A 15,590-nucleotide genomic window follows, 5' to 3' on the forward strand; every position below is an offset into this window, starting at 1 on the left:
TCGCTAGCCGCCGTGCGACGGGAGAGCCGCTGGTTCGTACGCGGGGAGCGGTTACGCACGGCGTGGGAACGACGCGGAAGGACCGCCAGCCGCTTTTAATCGAGGCCGACCAGGCCCCTCCCAGACCGATATCCGAGGGGAGGGAGGGAGGGAGGGAGGGGGGCGGCCGGCGTCCGTTCTAAACCTCGCCCGTCCTCGGTGCTCTTCGCTCGCGTGAAGGTTCTCTCCGTACCCGCGGTCAGGCCCCGAGCGCTTCCGTTAGCGACCGAACGCCGCGCACCCCACACCCGAGCCGGGTCCCTCGCCGGGAGATTCGACCTGGCGCCAGCGTGGGCGGTGGGGGGGATGGGGGGTGCGTTAACAGCACTAACAGGCCCTCCCGAAGGCGCACCCCCCCCGCCCACACCCACCCAGCCGCACCCGCTCCGCCTGAAACCGCGGAAAAGCTTCTTACCTGCGAGCGAGCGACCGGCGTCCCCCGGCCACCTGGGGCGACGTAAAAGCGCATAAAAGATGTAAAATCGTGTCGGCCCCCGGTCCGGCCGTCCGTAATCCTAACGGCGCAGGGGGGGGACAGCTTTAGCGGCCCGCGCAGGGCGATTAAGCAGCTGCCGGCGGTTAAGAGACTCTCTCTCCGGCGGTGGAAAAACAATATAAAGTCCCATTAGGGCTTCCTCGCAGTAAAGCGCTACATAAAGCTATGGAAGGGGGCGGGGGGAGGGGGGGGAACGGAAAGAGCCTTTTCATCCGCTCCCCGGCGCTGGGAGGGGGGCTCGCGGCTTCAGAACCGCCGTCCTTGGGGGGGGGGGGGGGGCAGGGCGGGGGGCGCAAGTGTAGCGCCTACCCTTCGCAAAGTCAGCTCGCCGAGCTAGCGTTAGCGACCGCCGAACGGCCCCCAGCAGGTAAAAAAAATAAAACGAAGGTTTCGTGCTGAATGTTTGGCTGAGGACAACCGGGGGGCCACTCCGTCTTACCCCCCCTCCGGAGACCGAAACGACGCCTTCCGTTTGCACAGCGCCTCCAATTGCGAGCGTTCGTCACGGCTTTCGCCCGGACCTGCCGTCGCTACGGCGAACGCCGTGTCGTCAGAGCCATCCGCTGCTGCTGCGTGCGCGGCTACGCTCAGCCGCCCTCTCCCGCGCCTACTGTGCCGCTCAGCTCCGCGCCGCAGCGTAGCGTGGCGGCTGCGGCTAGCGGTCGCGCCGCCGGCGGCTACGCTAAGCCTCCCTCTCCCGCGCTTACTGTGCCGTTCAGCTCCGCGCCGTAGCGTAGCGTAGCGGCTGCGGCTAACGGTCGCGCCGCCGGCGGCTACGCTAGTTACCGAGGCCATAACGTACGCGCTCCATGCTAACGAATCTGGGGCGAGAGCGCCTGCTGAACGCACGTCTGAGTAGTGGTGTCGCGGGGCGGGGCGGGGCCTGGGGGGGGGGGGTTTGGAGGCCTGTGGGGACAGTGTGAGGGAGGACGCGAGCTGCTCGGTCTCCTCACCGCGCGCACGGGTTCGAAAATGTCCTCCTCCCCTTCCTGTCGACGGGAGAGGAAGAGGAAGCCCGCCCCCTGGTCCCTGCTGTCGAAAAGCCGCTCCTCCTCCTCCCCTCCCCACGCCGCCAGGACCGCCCCCCCCCTTTCCTAGCGCCAAAGGGCTAAGAAGCTGTACCCCCCGTGTACCGCACGCGGCTGCTTTTCTTCCCGCAAGCCCGCGGTTCCCAGTCTCAGTCCCCGGGACCCCCCCCCCACCCCCGTGTCTGCTGCTGGCTTCCATCTAAACCACGACTGCAATCCCCAGCATTTTAACAAGCCGTTCCCGTTTTTTTTCCAAAATGACGCTTTTCGTGTTGCAAGGGATTATTTACCCTCTTAAGTCACATTACGGCTACGCGCGCCACGAAGAACAAGAGTCCCGTAATTGCTAAAACGATTATGCGCGTGATCAAATTAGAGACCGGATCGGCAGGCTCCTAATTGGTGAAACACCCGGTCGCCAAAACTACCCACGTGGTAGTTGAACTACCCAGGGTCCAAGTTGAACTATGCGGTTGTTCCCTGCACTTGGACCGGTATTTCTCTCTAGGGGGTTTCGTCATACTTGTTCCTGGTTATGGTTATTACACTTTGTTGTACGTCGCTCTGGATAAGAGCGTCTGCCAAATGCCTGTAATGTAATGTAATAATGTAATGTAATGTAGAACTCAAAGAGAAAGGAAAACGACAACGAGCCAAACCTGCGTTGCGTTGACGAGTTTTGGGAAAAGAACAGCCTGTGAAAGAACGACAGGGGTCCCCCCAAGGCCCGAGCGCGAGAACCTCTAGCTGTAACCTGCGCTGCAAAGCGTGCGCGTAGAGAAATCCCCAAAACGATCGCAGCCTTTTCTTCTCCCCCCTACACGAGCATCGAAACAGCAGGTCCTGCGGTCGCCTAACTGAAGGCAGCCGAGAAAAAAGGCGGGAAACGATTCCCAAAACTAACAAACAAACAGACGAACGAACACACAGCCAGACTGGCCCTCTCCCCTCCCCCACCCCCCACAGGCACCGCCGCGCGGCTTCGACATCGCGGTCGCCCCGCGTTACGGGTTCGGTCGGCCGGTCTCGGACCTCCCCGCTCGTTAGCCGGCGCCCGAAAGGGCAGGGATGAGTCATCGCTGGCGCGCGGCTGCTGTCCTCGGGCGGGTAGCATACGGAGCTCCGGCTCCGGCGAGGGGCCGATTTGGGCACCGACGGGCTTCGCCAGGAACTGCGCACGCTGACAGGAAGTGGGTGAAAGAAGGCTCTCTCCTCCTTCCCTCCATTCTGTACGATTCACCCCCCCCCCCCCCTCGTGACCGGCTGCAATTACCCACGCCTCCCTGCGCCTGCCCCGCCCTGCCGCCCCCCTCCGCGCAGGACTGGCACCGCAGACGCGGGCGCCCTCGCCCTCCCCCCCTCCCCCAACCCCGAGCCGTCAGATGGCATGGACCAGCTTCCCTGGCGAACACCCAACCCCCCCCCCCCCCCCCCCCCCCGGCACCCCAGCCCTTGTTAGTACCACGGCTCGGGCCAATTACCCAGGGTGCCGCCGCGCCTGCCTGACCAGACCAGACGGGCGAGGCGAATCAGGTGCGGACGGGGGACCGGTATCCCAGCAGCCCGAGGCTCGCTCTCGTCCGGCAGACGAGACGGTCTCACCCGAGCGCTTCGTATTTCAGACGCCTGCGGTAGGCAACCTCCTCCTCCTCCTCCTCCTCCTCCGCTGATAACTTTTAATAATCTCCCAGAGTGCATTCGCACTATTAAACTGCAGTTGCTCCTTTTACTAAGGAGTCACTCAAGCTAATGATTTGTGATGTACTGCATTATGTTTATGCGTCTGTGGATCTGGATGGAGTCCCAAAGCCGCTCGGGTTAGGTCTGAGTTGGCGAACGGCGGGTTGCCAGGTCCCGTCTGAGACTCCCCCCCCAACCCCCCGTTGGCTCTCGGTCGGAAGAGCGGTAGCCGGGACCGGGTCGCCTCCGTCCGAAAGGCGGGTCCCGCCCAAATCCTCGCCCCGCCCCGTGCCCCATCTGCCGCGGTCAGATGGCCCGTCGGCGCGGCGCCAGAGGAAGGGGAGGGGCTTGTTTAATAGGGGGGAGGGGGGGTGAAGCGTGAAGCCGCCCCCCCCCCGCGGCCCCCGTTTCGCGGTATTACCGCGGTGCCCGCCTCCTCTGAACTTCCGCAAAGCTGCCCCCCCCTCTCCCCCCCGCCCCACGTCTAATCGTCCCATTTTTAGCGGACACGTTAGACACCCTCACAGAGCTCCTCAAAATGGATTTTTAACAGGCGCGCTCGTTAAAAAAACTCTCCTCCCGACCTCAGATTTGGGAGAGGGGGGGGGGGCGTGACGTGCGCAGGCACTGGCTGGGGGTGGGGGGGGCGGGTTCTTGCGGTCTGTCTGCGGTCGCCCCTCCGGGTCCTCGCGGTCGACAGCGCCCGCGCGCCTCCGCCATCGATCCGGCTGGGCCGGGCGGGCTGGATTTCCCCACCCCGCTGCCAGGGCGGCGGGCGGGAGACACGCGCGGCGGTAAGTGAATCATATCCGCAGATAAGGCGGCGGACGTATTTACCGCGGCGCGGGGGCCCGCGCCTAAGTGACAGGGGGAGATACGCGTCTCCTGAAAGGTCCGCGCGCTAAATGAATCACTTTGTCTCTCCTGCAGGAGAAACAGCACCTGAGTATGAATGATCGCCTCAGTACCAAGGAAAGAAGGGAGGGAGAGAGAGAGAGAAAGAGAGAGGAGTGGAAGACCGAGAGAGAGAGAGAGAGAGAGAGAGAGAGAAACAGAGAAGGAGTGAAAGACCGAGAGAAAGAGAGAGAGAGAGAGAGAGAGAGAGAGAGAGAAACAGAGAAGGAGTGAAAGACCAAGAGAGAGAAAGAGAGAGAGAGAGAGAGAGAAACAGAGAAGGAGTGAAAGACCGAGAGAAAGAGAGAGAGGAGAGAGAGGAGAGAGAGAGAGAAACAAGAAGGAGTGAAAGACCAAGAGAGGAAGGAAGAGAGAGAGGAGAGAAACGGAGAGTGAAAGACCGAGAGAAAGAAGAAGGAGAGAGAGAGAGAGAGAGAGAGAACAGAGAAGGAGTGAAAGACAGAGAGAAGGGAGAGGAGAGGAGAACGGAGAGTGAAAGACCGAGAGAAAGAGAGAGAGAGAGAGAGAGAGAGAGAGAGAGAGAGAAAGAGGAGAAGAGCGAGAGAAAAAGAGAGGGAAAGGAGGGGAGGGGTAAAGAGAGAGAGAGGCAGAGAGAGAGAGAGAGAGACCGAGAGAAAGAGAGGGGAAAAGGAGGGGATGGGCAGAGAGCGAGTAAGAGAGAGAAACAGAAAAAGAGTGAAAGACCAAGAGAAAGAGGGGTAGAGTGAGAGAGACTAGGTTTGGGTCCAGGGATTTGGAGAGAGAGAGAGAGAGAGAGAGATGGAAGAAAAAAAAAAAAATATATATATATATATATATATACACATATGTACATACATATATACATCGCCCATACATTATTTATTTATTTTTCTCCATTCCATTTACTTTTATGTATTATTATATGATTATTTGCCATTAACATCATCAGCATTATTATAATGACCATTTATACTGATTTTTGTGATGTACTTTTATTTATTTATTATCATTATTATTTATTTATATATTTTTTTTATTCCCCCCATTCTTATTTCTCAATCCCCCAATCGGAGGGAAGTTCTTGTTTCAATGTACGGTTGCTGTTCATGTGCTTCTAGTCTTTGATGTTTACATCAAAGGATATAAGTATTGTTCTATGTTGAATGTATGTTGCTTCTGTTTTTTTATGACATTGTATGCTTTGGCAATATGAAATGTAATGTTTTGTCATGCCAATAGAGCAAATTGAATTGAATTGAGAGAGCGACAGAGAGAGAGAGAGAGAGAGAGAGAGAGAGCAATAGAGAGGGAGGGAGGGAGAGAGAGAGAGAGAAAGAGAGGGAGAGAGAAAGAAAGGGGGGGGTTGCAGCTGATGTTTGCAGAAAGGAAACACCGCAGACCTAGAGAGAGAGAGAGAGAGAGAGAGAGAGAGATCGGAGCATCTTTCTCTGTCTCAGAGTGAAAGAATCCAGAGGCTAACCAGGTCAAAAACAAAATGGCCGACGGCCACCCGACCGCACGCGTAGCCGTCGTCCTTTCCGGTGACAAATTAACGGCGCTTCCCGCCCCGGGTTCTCACGCCTGTCGGTAATCCCCGCCGGCTTTGGGAAAGGCCGTAAGTCAACACGCCGCCCGTTTCCAAAAACGTGTGCGCGCGTGTCACCCCCGCCCAGTCGCAGCGCACCAAGGGGGGGTCATGGGAAATCCCTCTCTCTAAAGCTCCCTGACCTCTGGGAATGTCGCGGACAGGGCGGTGTGTTAATTACTCACTACCGGAGCAGCTGGGGGCGGCCCGCGCCCGGCCGGCCGACCTTTGACCCCCGGGGGCCGTGTCAGCACGGAGGGAGTACTTAACCTCCTCCCGGGGGGCCGGGAGAAGCTTCCGGAACCCAACGAGAGCGCCGGCCGTGCGGACTGGAGGACGTGACCGCACAGCAGATGCCTGCGTGCGTGTGTGTGTGTGTGTGTGTGTGTGTAAGTGTGTGTGTGTGAGTGTGTGAGTGTATGTGGTGTGTGTGGTGTGTGTGTGTGTGTTGTTGTGTGTGTGTGTGTGTGTGGTGTGGTGTGTGTGTAGTGGTGCTGGCGTCGCGTGAACGGTGTGTTGTGTGGTGGTGAGTGGTGTGGTGTGTGTGTTGAACCCCCGAACTCCCACACCCGGCCCTCTGCCGCTGGGGCTGCACAATCTCACCCGAAAATACACCAGCGCAGGTGCGAATCTTTTTGTTCGAACCCCAGCGCCGCGTCCGATTGGGCTAATTAACTAAACCGCCGCCTTCAGTCGAGATCTCCCTAAGTACAAACAGGTGTCTCGCCGCCGGGCCGAAACGAAATAAAACCCTGCCCCCACACCGTCCCGTTTCCGGATGAGGTCGGACAGCCCCGCTCCACCGCGACCTGCTCATTTCGAACCGTCAGCCGAATCCAAGCCCATTTTGGACCGATGGGAAAATGGACTGGCCGGCTGCCTCAGGCTGGCCAGGTGGAGGACGGGTTCCCCGGTGGGTCTACTCCCCCAAAACTGCTGCTTTCTGGGGAGCTTTTCCTTGCCACGGTTGCCCCAGACAACATCTTCGCCGGGAGGGGGGGGGGGATTGGGGGGGGGGGGGGGGTTTACCCCAGGGGCCGACTGTGACTGATGTTTTGTTTTTTGGAGACGCGCCGGGGAGCCGGAGCGAAGCCGGGAGAAAAGAAATGAAAGGTTCTGCGTGGACGACGCGGCGAGCTTACCTTTTCCGTGTAAACAAAGAACAAGATGAGCAGGATCAGCTCAACCAGGAGGATGACCAGGAGGACTATGAAGAACTGCAAGAAAGGAAAGAGAGAGAGAGAGAGAGAGAGAGAGAATTAAAGTCTTTCTCACACACACAAACAAACAAACACACACACACACACACACACACATACACACACACAGTCAGAAGACCTGCTCCAGTTCCTCCCTCAATTTATCATCTGCGCATGCAGGCGTTACCACCTTAAATATGACTGGCCCGTTGCAGGCCAACAGCACGCCTGACGGGTATATATTAATTTAGTGCTTATTTTTACCCATCCGCTCCGTAAGAGAGGAACAGGTGCATTAAGAAAAAGCACACGGGCCGGAAGACTGGGGTTCGGGGGTGGACAACTTTGCAGGTTTCACACGACGTTTTAGGAGTAGCGTTTGCCGACGGGCGGTCAGCCAGAGGGCCCGGCGGCCTGAGCGGACGCGCGCGCGCGGTCCAGCGCGGCTCGTCCCGACTGGGCCCCGCTCTCCAGTATCGTGAGCCCCGATTGGACGAGTCTCCGAGCGCTCCTGTTCTAATCCAATAAGCCTCGCTTATAGTGCGACGTCAGAGGCCGCTCGACACCCCCAGCGCGGTTCCAAACGAATAACGCAGTCACGTCTCACGATATGGCTAACGTCGCAGATAAAAAAAATGCGGATTTTATTTTTTAAAAAAGATAAACATTTTTTCTCTACGTGTATTTTGCAGGTCTTGGAGACATGCACCTCGACAGAAGCGCTCGATTTACAACTCACCTCCGAACGTCAATAACTCTCGCCGCGCCGGCCCCGATCTCCGACATCGCCTTATCTTACGCGGTTTTCAGATCAGGGGCCAAATCTCCCGAACGTAAAAAAACCCGAACATCGAGCGCTCCTGATTTACTGCCGCCCGGGTTCGAATTCCACGTTGCCGTCACGACGCACTAAAAACTGGCAGAGCCGGGAAGGATTTTTGTGGTTCGGTTTCATTCCAGTTCGCGTTAAAACCGTCGTGCAAAAGTTTTCTCGACTGTTCGTTTTCGGCAGCCGAAAAAAACTCGCCGGGGGTGAACCTTTGAGTTCAAAGAGCGAAGCGTAGCAATTATTATTTATGACTTCGTGACAATTATCTGGGGCGTTGAGGGGGAGGTAAAATATGCGATCGTGGTGCAGCAGAAATGCTGGGGCATTCTTTATGTTAAATAATTGAATGCTCCCCCTGCCCTTCGAAAGTTCTGCGTTCATTAAGTTGTGATTCATAATTTAAGCTTGTGAAGCGATGCACGCCTTCCCTGACGATGCCGTTTCTACGTACCTGCGACCCCACACCCGGCAGGGGAGGGGCTTGGCTCACGCTATTTGCATATTAAAAAGAGCGTGTAGCTCTAGCCCCCCTTCCCCTCCGCCCGTGGCTCCTCCTTCGAGCTCGCCCCGGCGTACCTGATTGGCTCGGGGGAACGCGAAGCGACGTCGGGCGCGGTCACCGAGAAACGTCCCGTCAAAGTCTCGAAACCAAAAAACGACCTTTCTCTGACCGGCTCCGTAGTTTTTACTAATCGCGGTACGTGACCCCACTGCCGATCCCCCCCCCCCCCGGGGGCGATGCGAGACCCAGCAAACCGCTCGGAGCGACTTCCGAATCGATAGGCGGCATTGCTCTCCGAATGCGACGAAGCGTTCTGCCCCTGTCGCGCAAAACCCACTGTTTTCCCATTTTTTACTTTGTTTAAATCGCTGCGGGTAAAAGACTTCGGTTGCTGAACAGGTTAACCCTGCAGGGTTGGAGTCCTGATCTATGTGGTCACTTCTGGCACTACGATCCTTACTTCACTCTAGTGTGTTTCTTTTGCACCTTTCTGCACCTTGAACTAATGCACCTGTTGTACGTCGCTCTGGATAAGAGCGTCTGCCAAATGCCTGTAATGTAATGTAATGTAATGGCTAAATGGCTAAACCGCGAGCGGTTTTTCCCCTCTGGAGAGAGGCATTGTGGGAAGGGGGGGGTGGGGGGACACAGGCACTCACACTCAGGAGCAGGCACTTGTTCTCCTTGATGGCGCCCAGGCAGCCCAGGAAGCCCGTCACCATGACGACGGCGCCCACGGCGATGACCAGGTTGGCGGCGGACAGCGACGGGAAGGAGGGCGAGAAGGTGGCGAAGCTGCCCTGGGACACCGACAGCCAGATGCCCAGCCAGAGCCCCCAACGCCAGCCAGGAGGCGCACGCACGGGCCTCCCGGACACCAAGGGCTCGACAGCCACCGCGAAGGGAGGAGGGACCCAGTGAGAACGCGCAACGTCCTGCACGCTCGAGGACATCGAACAGTTCCCACCGCAATACTCACCTGACATTCGAGATTTCACAGCATTTAAAGCAGAGCTGCCCAATCATGTGACACGGCGGCTTTCAGTCCGGCCAATCACCACGCCTGCTGATTTCACCAATTAACACACCTCCAATCAGAGAGGACGGAACTAATTCCACTTCCGCAAGGCGGACAGTGGAATGAAGACCTGCACACCCTTGACCTTCCATGGCACATGATTGGGCACCACTAATTTAAACCCTCTGACCGCTTTTGGGAGTACAAAACTGATGCTTTGGTTTCGCACAACTACTGCATAAACACCAGAAGGACATATTCAAGATTCAGGGTTCAGGATCACGCATTGCCACACAAGATAGTTAGCGGTATCTGTTTTGGCACTTGATAGTAGCTTGCGTCACAGATAAGACATATAAGTATATAACAGACAGCGACATAGACACACCCTACACATAGCGCGGGACCAAATCAAGCAGGCGGTACCATCAGCACAGCCAATCAATATTCATATGAAACATGAAAGAAAGGCAACAGCCAACTGGGGCGACACAGCTCAGGAGAGGTAAGAGCGGTTGTCTGGCAGTCGGAGGGTCGCCGGTTCGATCCCCTGCCCTGGGCGTGTCGAAGCGTCCCTGAGCAAGACACCTAACCCCTAATTGCTCCCCCAACGAGCTGATTGGTACCTTGCATGGCAGCCTTTCACCGTTGGTGTGTGAGTGTGTGTGTGAATGGGTGAATGAGAGGCATCAAGTGTAAAGTGCTTTGGATAAACGTGCTATATAGAACGCAGTTCCATTCACCGTTTGATAGTAAAATATCGACGGGAGCGGTTGCTTTAGCAACTCAGACGCACTGCTTGAATGCGCAAGGGCGGCCGACCAATCGTCAGCCGCGCGGAAGAAACGGGCCCGAGCAAGCGCCGACGCCGAGCGGGCGCCAACACGGGATCCGTTACCGCGGAGACGGGCGCCCCGAGTCGCGTGCGCGTTCACGCCGAGGTTCGATTGGTGGAACTGACAGCCGACCCTCCCCCCTCTGGGGAGATGATGGACGGGGCGGGGGCGTGTCATTTGTCCCGCCGTGGATTTCGGTGTGGGGGGGGGGGGTTGGGGTTGAGCGAAAAACAGTCGGGGCGGGGCCGAAGGTGACATTCTCCCTCTGCCTGACGGATTGAAATATCCGAAGGCAGCCCTGTCGCTCGGTGAGAAACGGCCGGGGGAGGGGAGGCGGCGGCGGCTGGGGGGGTGTCGGGGGGGGGTACGGTATATCATCCCGCGTCCTCGCTCCGGCGCCCTCGGGAACGTTCTGGAAAATACGAGGGGTAAAACGGGACAGCGGGCCCGGGGGGGGTGTGGGGGGGGGCCCGGTGGCGCTCTTACGGGATGAATAATTGAAGGCGCGGGGCGTGCGAGATGAGCCTCTTTACGCCGCTGATAAAAGACGGCCTTAAATAAAGCCGCGTGCCAGCTCCCTCCCCCACTCTCCCCCCTCTCAGCACGGCCCGTGGATCCTTAATCCACATCAGCATAATACCCAAACGCCCCCTCCCTTCCTCCGGCGCCTTTATCAAGTCAAATAAAAGGGACAGGCGTGCCCACGAGCTGCCCTGTCATCCCATTTGTGCGTTTAGTACCGTGTAGAGGCGTTTAACAAAAGGGTACAGTGAGACCCGCTGATCTGCAGGGGGGGGGCCCGGCGCGAGGGGGGAGGAGGGCAGCGCTAACGAGAGCCGGGCTGTTCGGCGGCGTCGGCCTGCGGCAGGGGAGCTGAGAGACAGCGCCTGGTTATTTATCTGTCCCTGGATAGCAGGATATCAGGATATGAGCCGACTGGGATATCAGTCAGGATATCAGCATATTAATGTGAGCAGGACAGCATACGGCAGGATATCAGGCTATGAGCCGACTCGGACGTCGGTCAGGATATCAGCATATTAATATGAGCAGGACAGCATACGGCAGGATATCAGGCTATGAGCCGACTCAGACATCAGGTCAGGATATCAGGCTATTAGACTCAGACAGTGCAGCATACGGCAGGATATAGCTATGAGCAACGATATGGTCAGGATATCAGCATATTAATATGAGCAGGACAGCATATGTCAGGATATCAGCATATTAATATGAGCAGGACAGCATACGGCAGGATATCAGGATATTAATATGAGCAGGACAGCATACGGCAGGATATCAGGCTATGAGCCGACTCGGACATCAGTCAGGATATCAGCATATTAATATGAGCAGGACAGCATACGGCAGGATATCAGGCTATGAGCCAACTGGGATATCGGTCAGGATATCAGCATATTAATGTGAGCAGGACAGCATACCGCAGGATAGCAGGATATCAGGATATGAGCCAAATAGGATATCAATAGAGATATCAGCATATTAATCTGAGAAGGACAGCATACTGCAGGATAGCAGGATATCGACAAACACCCAAATGGCAATATCAGGGTAGAAAGTATGGGGGACGCAGTCTGTTTAAATTCCCCTCTCGGACGTCCCTAGTTTCCTCTTCCCAGAGAGCCATACACCGGCGGGAGTCAGAGCGGGACGCGGGACACTGCGTGTGGGGGGGGGAGGGGGGTGTAGGGGGGAGCGATCCAGCGAAAAAACAAGTTCGCCTCCGTCCCCAGTTCATTTCACACACCGCCCTCCGGAACAGCAGCGACAGAGAGCAGAGACAAATCCCTCTGAGGGAGGGAAGGGGAGGGGGGGGAGTGAAAGTACATTGAGGACACACGTCTCAGCAGCTCAGCGCCCCCCCCCCTGCCCGCCCCCCCCCTCGCCTCGCCGCGGATATTTACGAGCGTTCCCGCCAAACGCGCCGCTCCTCTCTCCCCACCCCCCCCCCGAGCGCCTCGTCCGGGCCGCCGCCGGGACGCAATAAAACAGCGCGGCTCTGACAGTCTCGCATGGGGGGGGGGAGGGATGGGGGGTACTGAGGGGGGGGGGGCCCGGTCGCTTCGAGGGAGACATACAGAAACCCGCCGGGCAGACTTCATTATTCACCGATTTGGCCCAAACGGGAGAGGTGGGGTGGTGGGGGGGGGGGGGGGGGGGGGGTGGAGTGAAAGGCACTTTGCTCGGTTGTGCCTTTATTTGACTTCTCGCTGGGAAACAGAACCACGAAACAAAACTTAGACGGAAGCCGCTGCAGTCCCGCAGAACCCCTCTCCTTCACGGTGGTGAGAAGGGGGGGGGGACTTAGACGCGGGAACGCCGGCGGCCAAAACCGGGTGCGCGGTGGGGTCAGGAGGCCGAGCAAGGGGGAGTGCCGTGCCTCAGCGCTAATCGGGGCTAATTCCGCCGCGGGACGCTTAGCCCGTGCGTCGCACCTGAAGCGATTAGCCAGTCCTCCACCCCCCCGGCCTGATCTCCGCCGGGCCTCCTGTCTCTAAGCTCCTCGGAAGCCAGGGCGTCCCGAAGCGGAGGCGCGTCGCCATTGGCCGGCCACTCCGTCGTCTCGCCTAACTCCGCCCCCCCCCCCCCCCCCCTCCCCCCCTCCCTGGGGGGGGAGACGTCCCACCGACGAGGCAGAGCAGCCCCGCGCTCCAGAACCATCTCTGACCCGGGAAACGGGGGGGGGGACAAGCGGGATTAAGAAATCGCGGGAAGGGTAGGCGTCGACGACGGCGTTTCCGCAGCCAGGAGAAGCAGCCGTCCGCCTCGGCCCCGCGAATTCGCATTTTCAAACAAACCGTCGGACGGAACCGCGCAGATGCCGCCCACGATCCAAGAGGAAAGACGCAGATAAACAAACATCCTATAACTTCATCCCTTTCTGGGAACTTGTCCTCCATTCCACTCTCAAAACATCTCTTCCAAAGCCAGTTTTCTCGATTCTGAAAGGACACGGCCACCGCTAGAGGAACACGGAGAGTCTGAAGACGTGGCGAAACTTCCCCTCCAGAGCTGAGAACCGCTCCTCGTCCGCGAGCGAGAACACGGCCGGCCTCTCAGATGATTAAAATGTGGAGGCTGTCGCAGCCGCTTTCCCCTTCAAAAAAGAACAGCGCTTCAAGCCCCGAGACACGGACGCCTCGCTTTTTTGAAAGGGCAGCCAGATTTCACAGAATTTTTGTCTCTTTTTTTTTTTAAATATCCAAACGAGACAAGCTCGGATATAAACGAAGTCCTTGAGAACGACCAGGCAGCCGAGCGACAAGAGCTGGACAGCTGCCGGTCCAAGGCCTGGACGGCGTCGAAGGTTTAGCCCCGCTACGCTAACAGCCTTGGGGGGGTCCGTCCGTCCGTCCGTCCGTCCGTCCGTCTGCGGGTCAGGCAGGGACGAGCGGGGGGGGCGACGGGAACGCGTCGGGTTCCAGAAGCTTCCGAGGCCTCGGTCGAAAAAAAAACCCATTCCGGCGTCGTCTCGAAAAGGTCCGACCGCACGGACCGCGGCGAAAATTAAAATGTATTTTTGGAACCGCTGGACAGCGCAATTCGGGTGGGGCGTGGTGGGGTGTGGGGGGGGGGGGGGGGTGAGGGCGCCGGGGACCGGTCTGGTGCCCTTGCCCCGGCGCTCTCGCTCTAGCTCTCGCTCGAGCCGAAATATTATTAGCCCTCTTGTCAGCTTCGCTAATGCGCTCATATTTCATCGCCCGCTATGCAGGCCCGGAGAACGAGCCCCCGAAACGCACGTCCCGGGGAAAAAAGAAATTCCGGTGATGAATCGGTTTGTTGCAACAACAAAAAAAAAACATTGCAACAAACATCAACTCGACGGCAAAAAAATAAAAAATAAAATCTCCAATTCCTTCGCCGTCCGTCCTTCTGAGACTCCCCCGGACGCGCCCCTGTAATCCGTCAGCGGCCTGTCCCGCTGTTCGCTCGCGTCAAAACCGAAGCCCTTTCCCCTCGTTAGGGAGGTCTGGTTGATGCCCCTCGTTCGCAATCGCGCGGGGGGGGGAGGCTATGCGGCGGCGGAGCGGGATCGTTCTCCGTTACGACAACGGGAAGGGAGGGGAGGAAAATAAGACGCGACCGAAATAAAATAAAAAAAAGAAAAGAAATCGCGCTCGGCGTGGGCTGGTGAAGGGGCCCTATGTCAGAGCATGACTGCCTTTGGCGATGACATCACCGGTGACCTCACAATACGCAAAGAACGCGGGACGGAAGCAGGCGGCCTCAGGAGCGCTTCGGGCGCGTCCGGGCTCACGAGCAGCCGGGGTGGGGATCGGTTTTATCCGTCGGAACGAGGCGAGAAGAGGCCGGCGATTCGGGGGCGGATCAGGCCGGCCGTCGCCGCGGTTACGGGCCGACCGCCTCGAGGGGCTGATCCGGGCGGCGGTCCCGCAGTCTTTAAGCCCCTCTCGATCCACCAATCCCGGCGCAGCGCCTCGAGCCGTCCCTGCCCCCCCCCGCCGCATTGTGCTGGGGAATTTGTATTAACAGTTCGCTTCTCGATCCCCTTCGTCTGCAGTATTTCAGAGCTGGGGGGGGGGGGGGGGGCGGTGGGTAACTGCAGCTAATGGCACAGGCGAATGTGGATGATTCAGCATTTCTGGGAGAATAGTCTACCCCCCCCCCCCCAATCCTCCAACACCCACCCCCCCTCCCGAACCACCCCACTTTCCTCACCACCAAACAAAAAAAAAAAACAAGCCGTAAAACAGAGGTGTAACTGAGACACGCCTGAACATCTGCGGAGCGGCAGCCGCTACAGCTAACGGGCTTTTTCCGTTTAGCTGGAGCACGCGGAATCTGAAAGGGATGCGTCGATGACAGAAGAAGCTTCTGGTGGCTTGGGGGGGGGGGGGGGTGGGGTGAGGTGGGGGGGGGGGGGGACAGACAGAGCTCCATTAGCGACGCTGCGCCGCGCTCGGGCCGGGGCACTGCAGCAGGAGCCCGTCTTTCGGACGGCCGAACGGGAGCGGGCGATGCCCGGCGGCCTACGCCCCCGTGGCTTTGCCTAGCGAGGGCGCTCGTTTAAAAAAACGCGTTTCCCCTTAAACGCTGGCGAGGCTTCCTATCGGTCGACGCGGCCGGGGGCGTGGCCGGGAGGCGGGGCCGAGCAATCAGGATGGGGGGGGGAGGGTGTATGGACTCGGGTCCTGTGGAGAGACTTAAAATCGATCTGCCCGGGAGTCAGCCAGCCGGAGCCGCCCCCCTCCCCCTCCCCCCCCTGCCTCGTCTTTCCAATGTCCCCGCAAACTCCAACAGGGGAGGGGACGAACGCTAATACAAAGACCGGGGCCGGCCGCGGCCGACAGGGCTGTTTGATCAGGGGCTGGAGAGGAGGCGGGTGTGGGGGGGGGGCGTGTAAATTACAGAGAGAGAGAGAGAGAGAGAGAGAGAGAGCGGAGGGAGCGATGACTCTCTCACCACTGCTGCCGTCAATCAGGGCTGGCCGACCGCGGTTGCGGGCGAGCTCCAGCGCCT

General features: G+C 58.4%; 1 protein-coding gene across 1 annotated transcript in view; it reads right to left on the reverse strand.

Moving 5' to 3' along the window:
* The window catches only part of tspan9a (tetraspanin 9a), a 19,726-nt gene extending 10,671 nt beyond the window's left edge, over positions 1-9,055 (reverse strand). The window contains exons 1-2 of the mRNA XM_064318698.1: positions 8,894-9,055; positions 6,847-6,921 (exon numbers count right to left, since the gene is read on the reverse strand). Of these exons, the coding sequence (XP_064174768.1) occupies positions 6,847-6,921; positions 8,894-8,956 (138 nt within the window). The 5' untranslated portion in view covers positions 8,957-9,055. The remainder of the gene's footprint in view (positions 1-6,846; positions 6,922-8,893) is intronic.
* Positions 9,056-15,590: the final 6,535 nt, after the last annotated feature.

Source organism: Anguilla rostrata, chromosome 19, assembly GCF_018555375.3.
Source record: "Anguilla rostrata isolate EN2019 chromosome 19, ASM1855537v3, whole genome shotgun sequence".
NCBI lineage: Eukaryota > Metazoa > Chordata > Actinopteri > Anguilliformes > Anguillidae > Anguilla > Anguilla rostrata.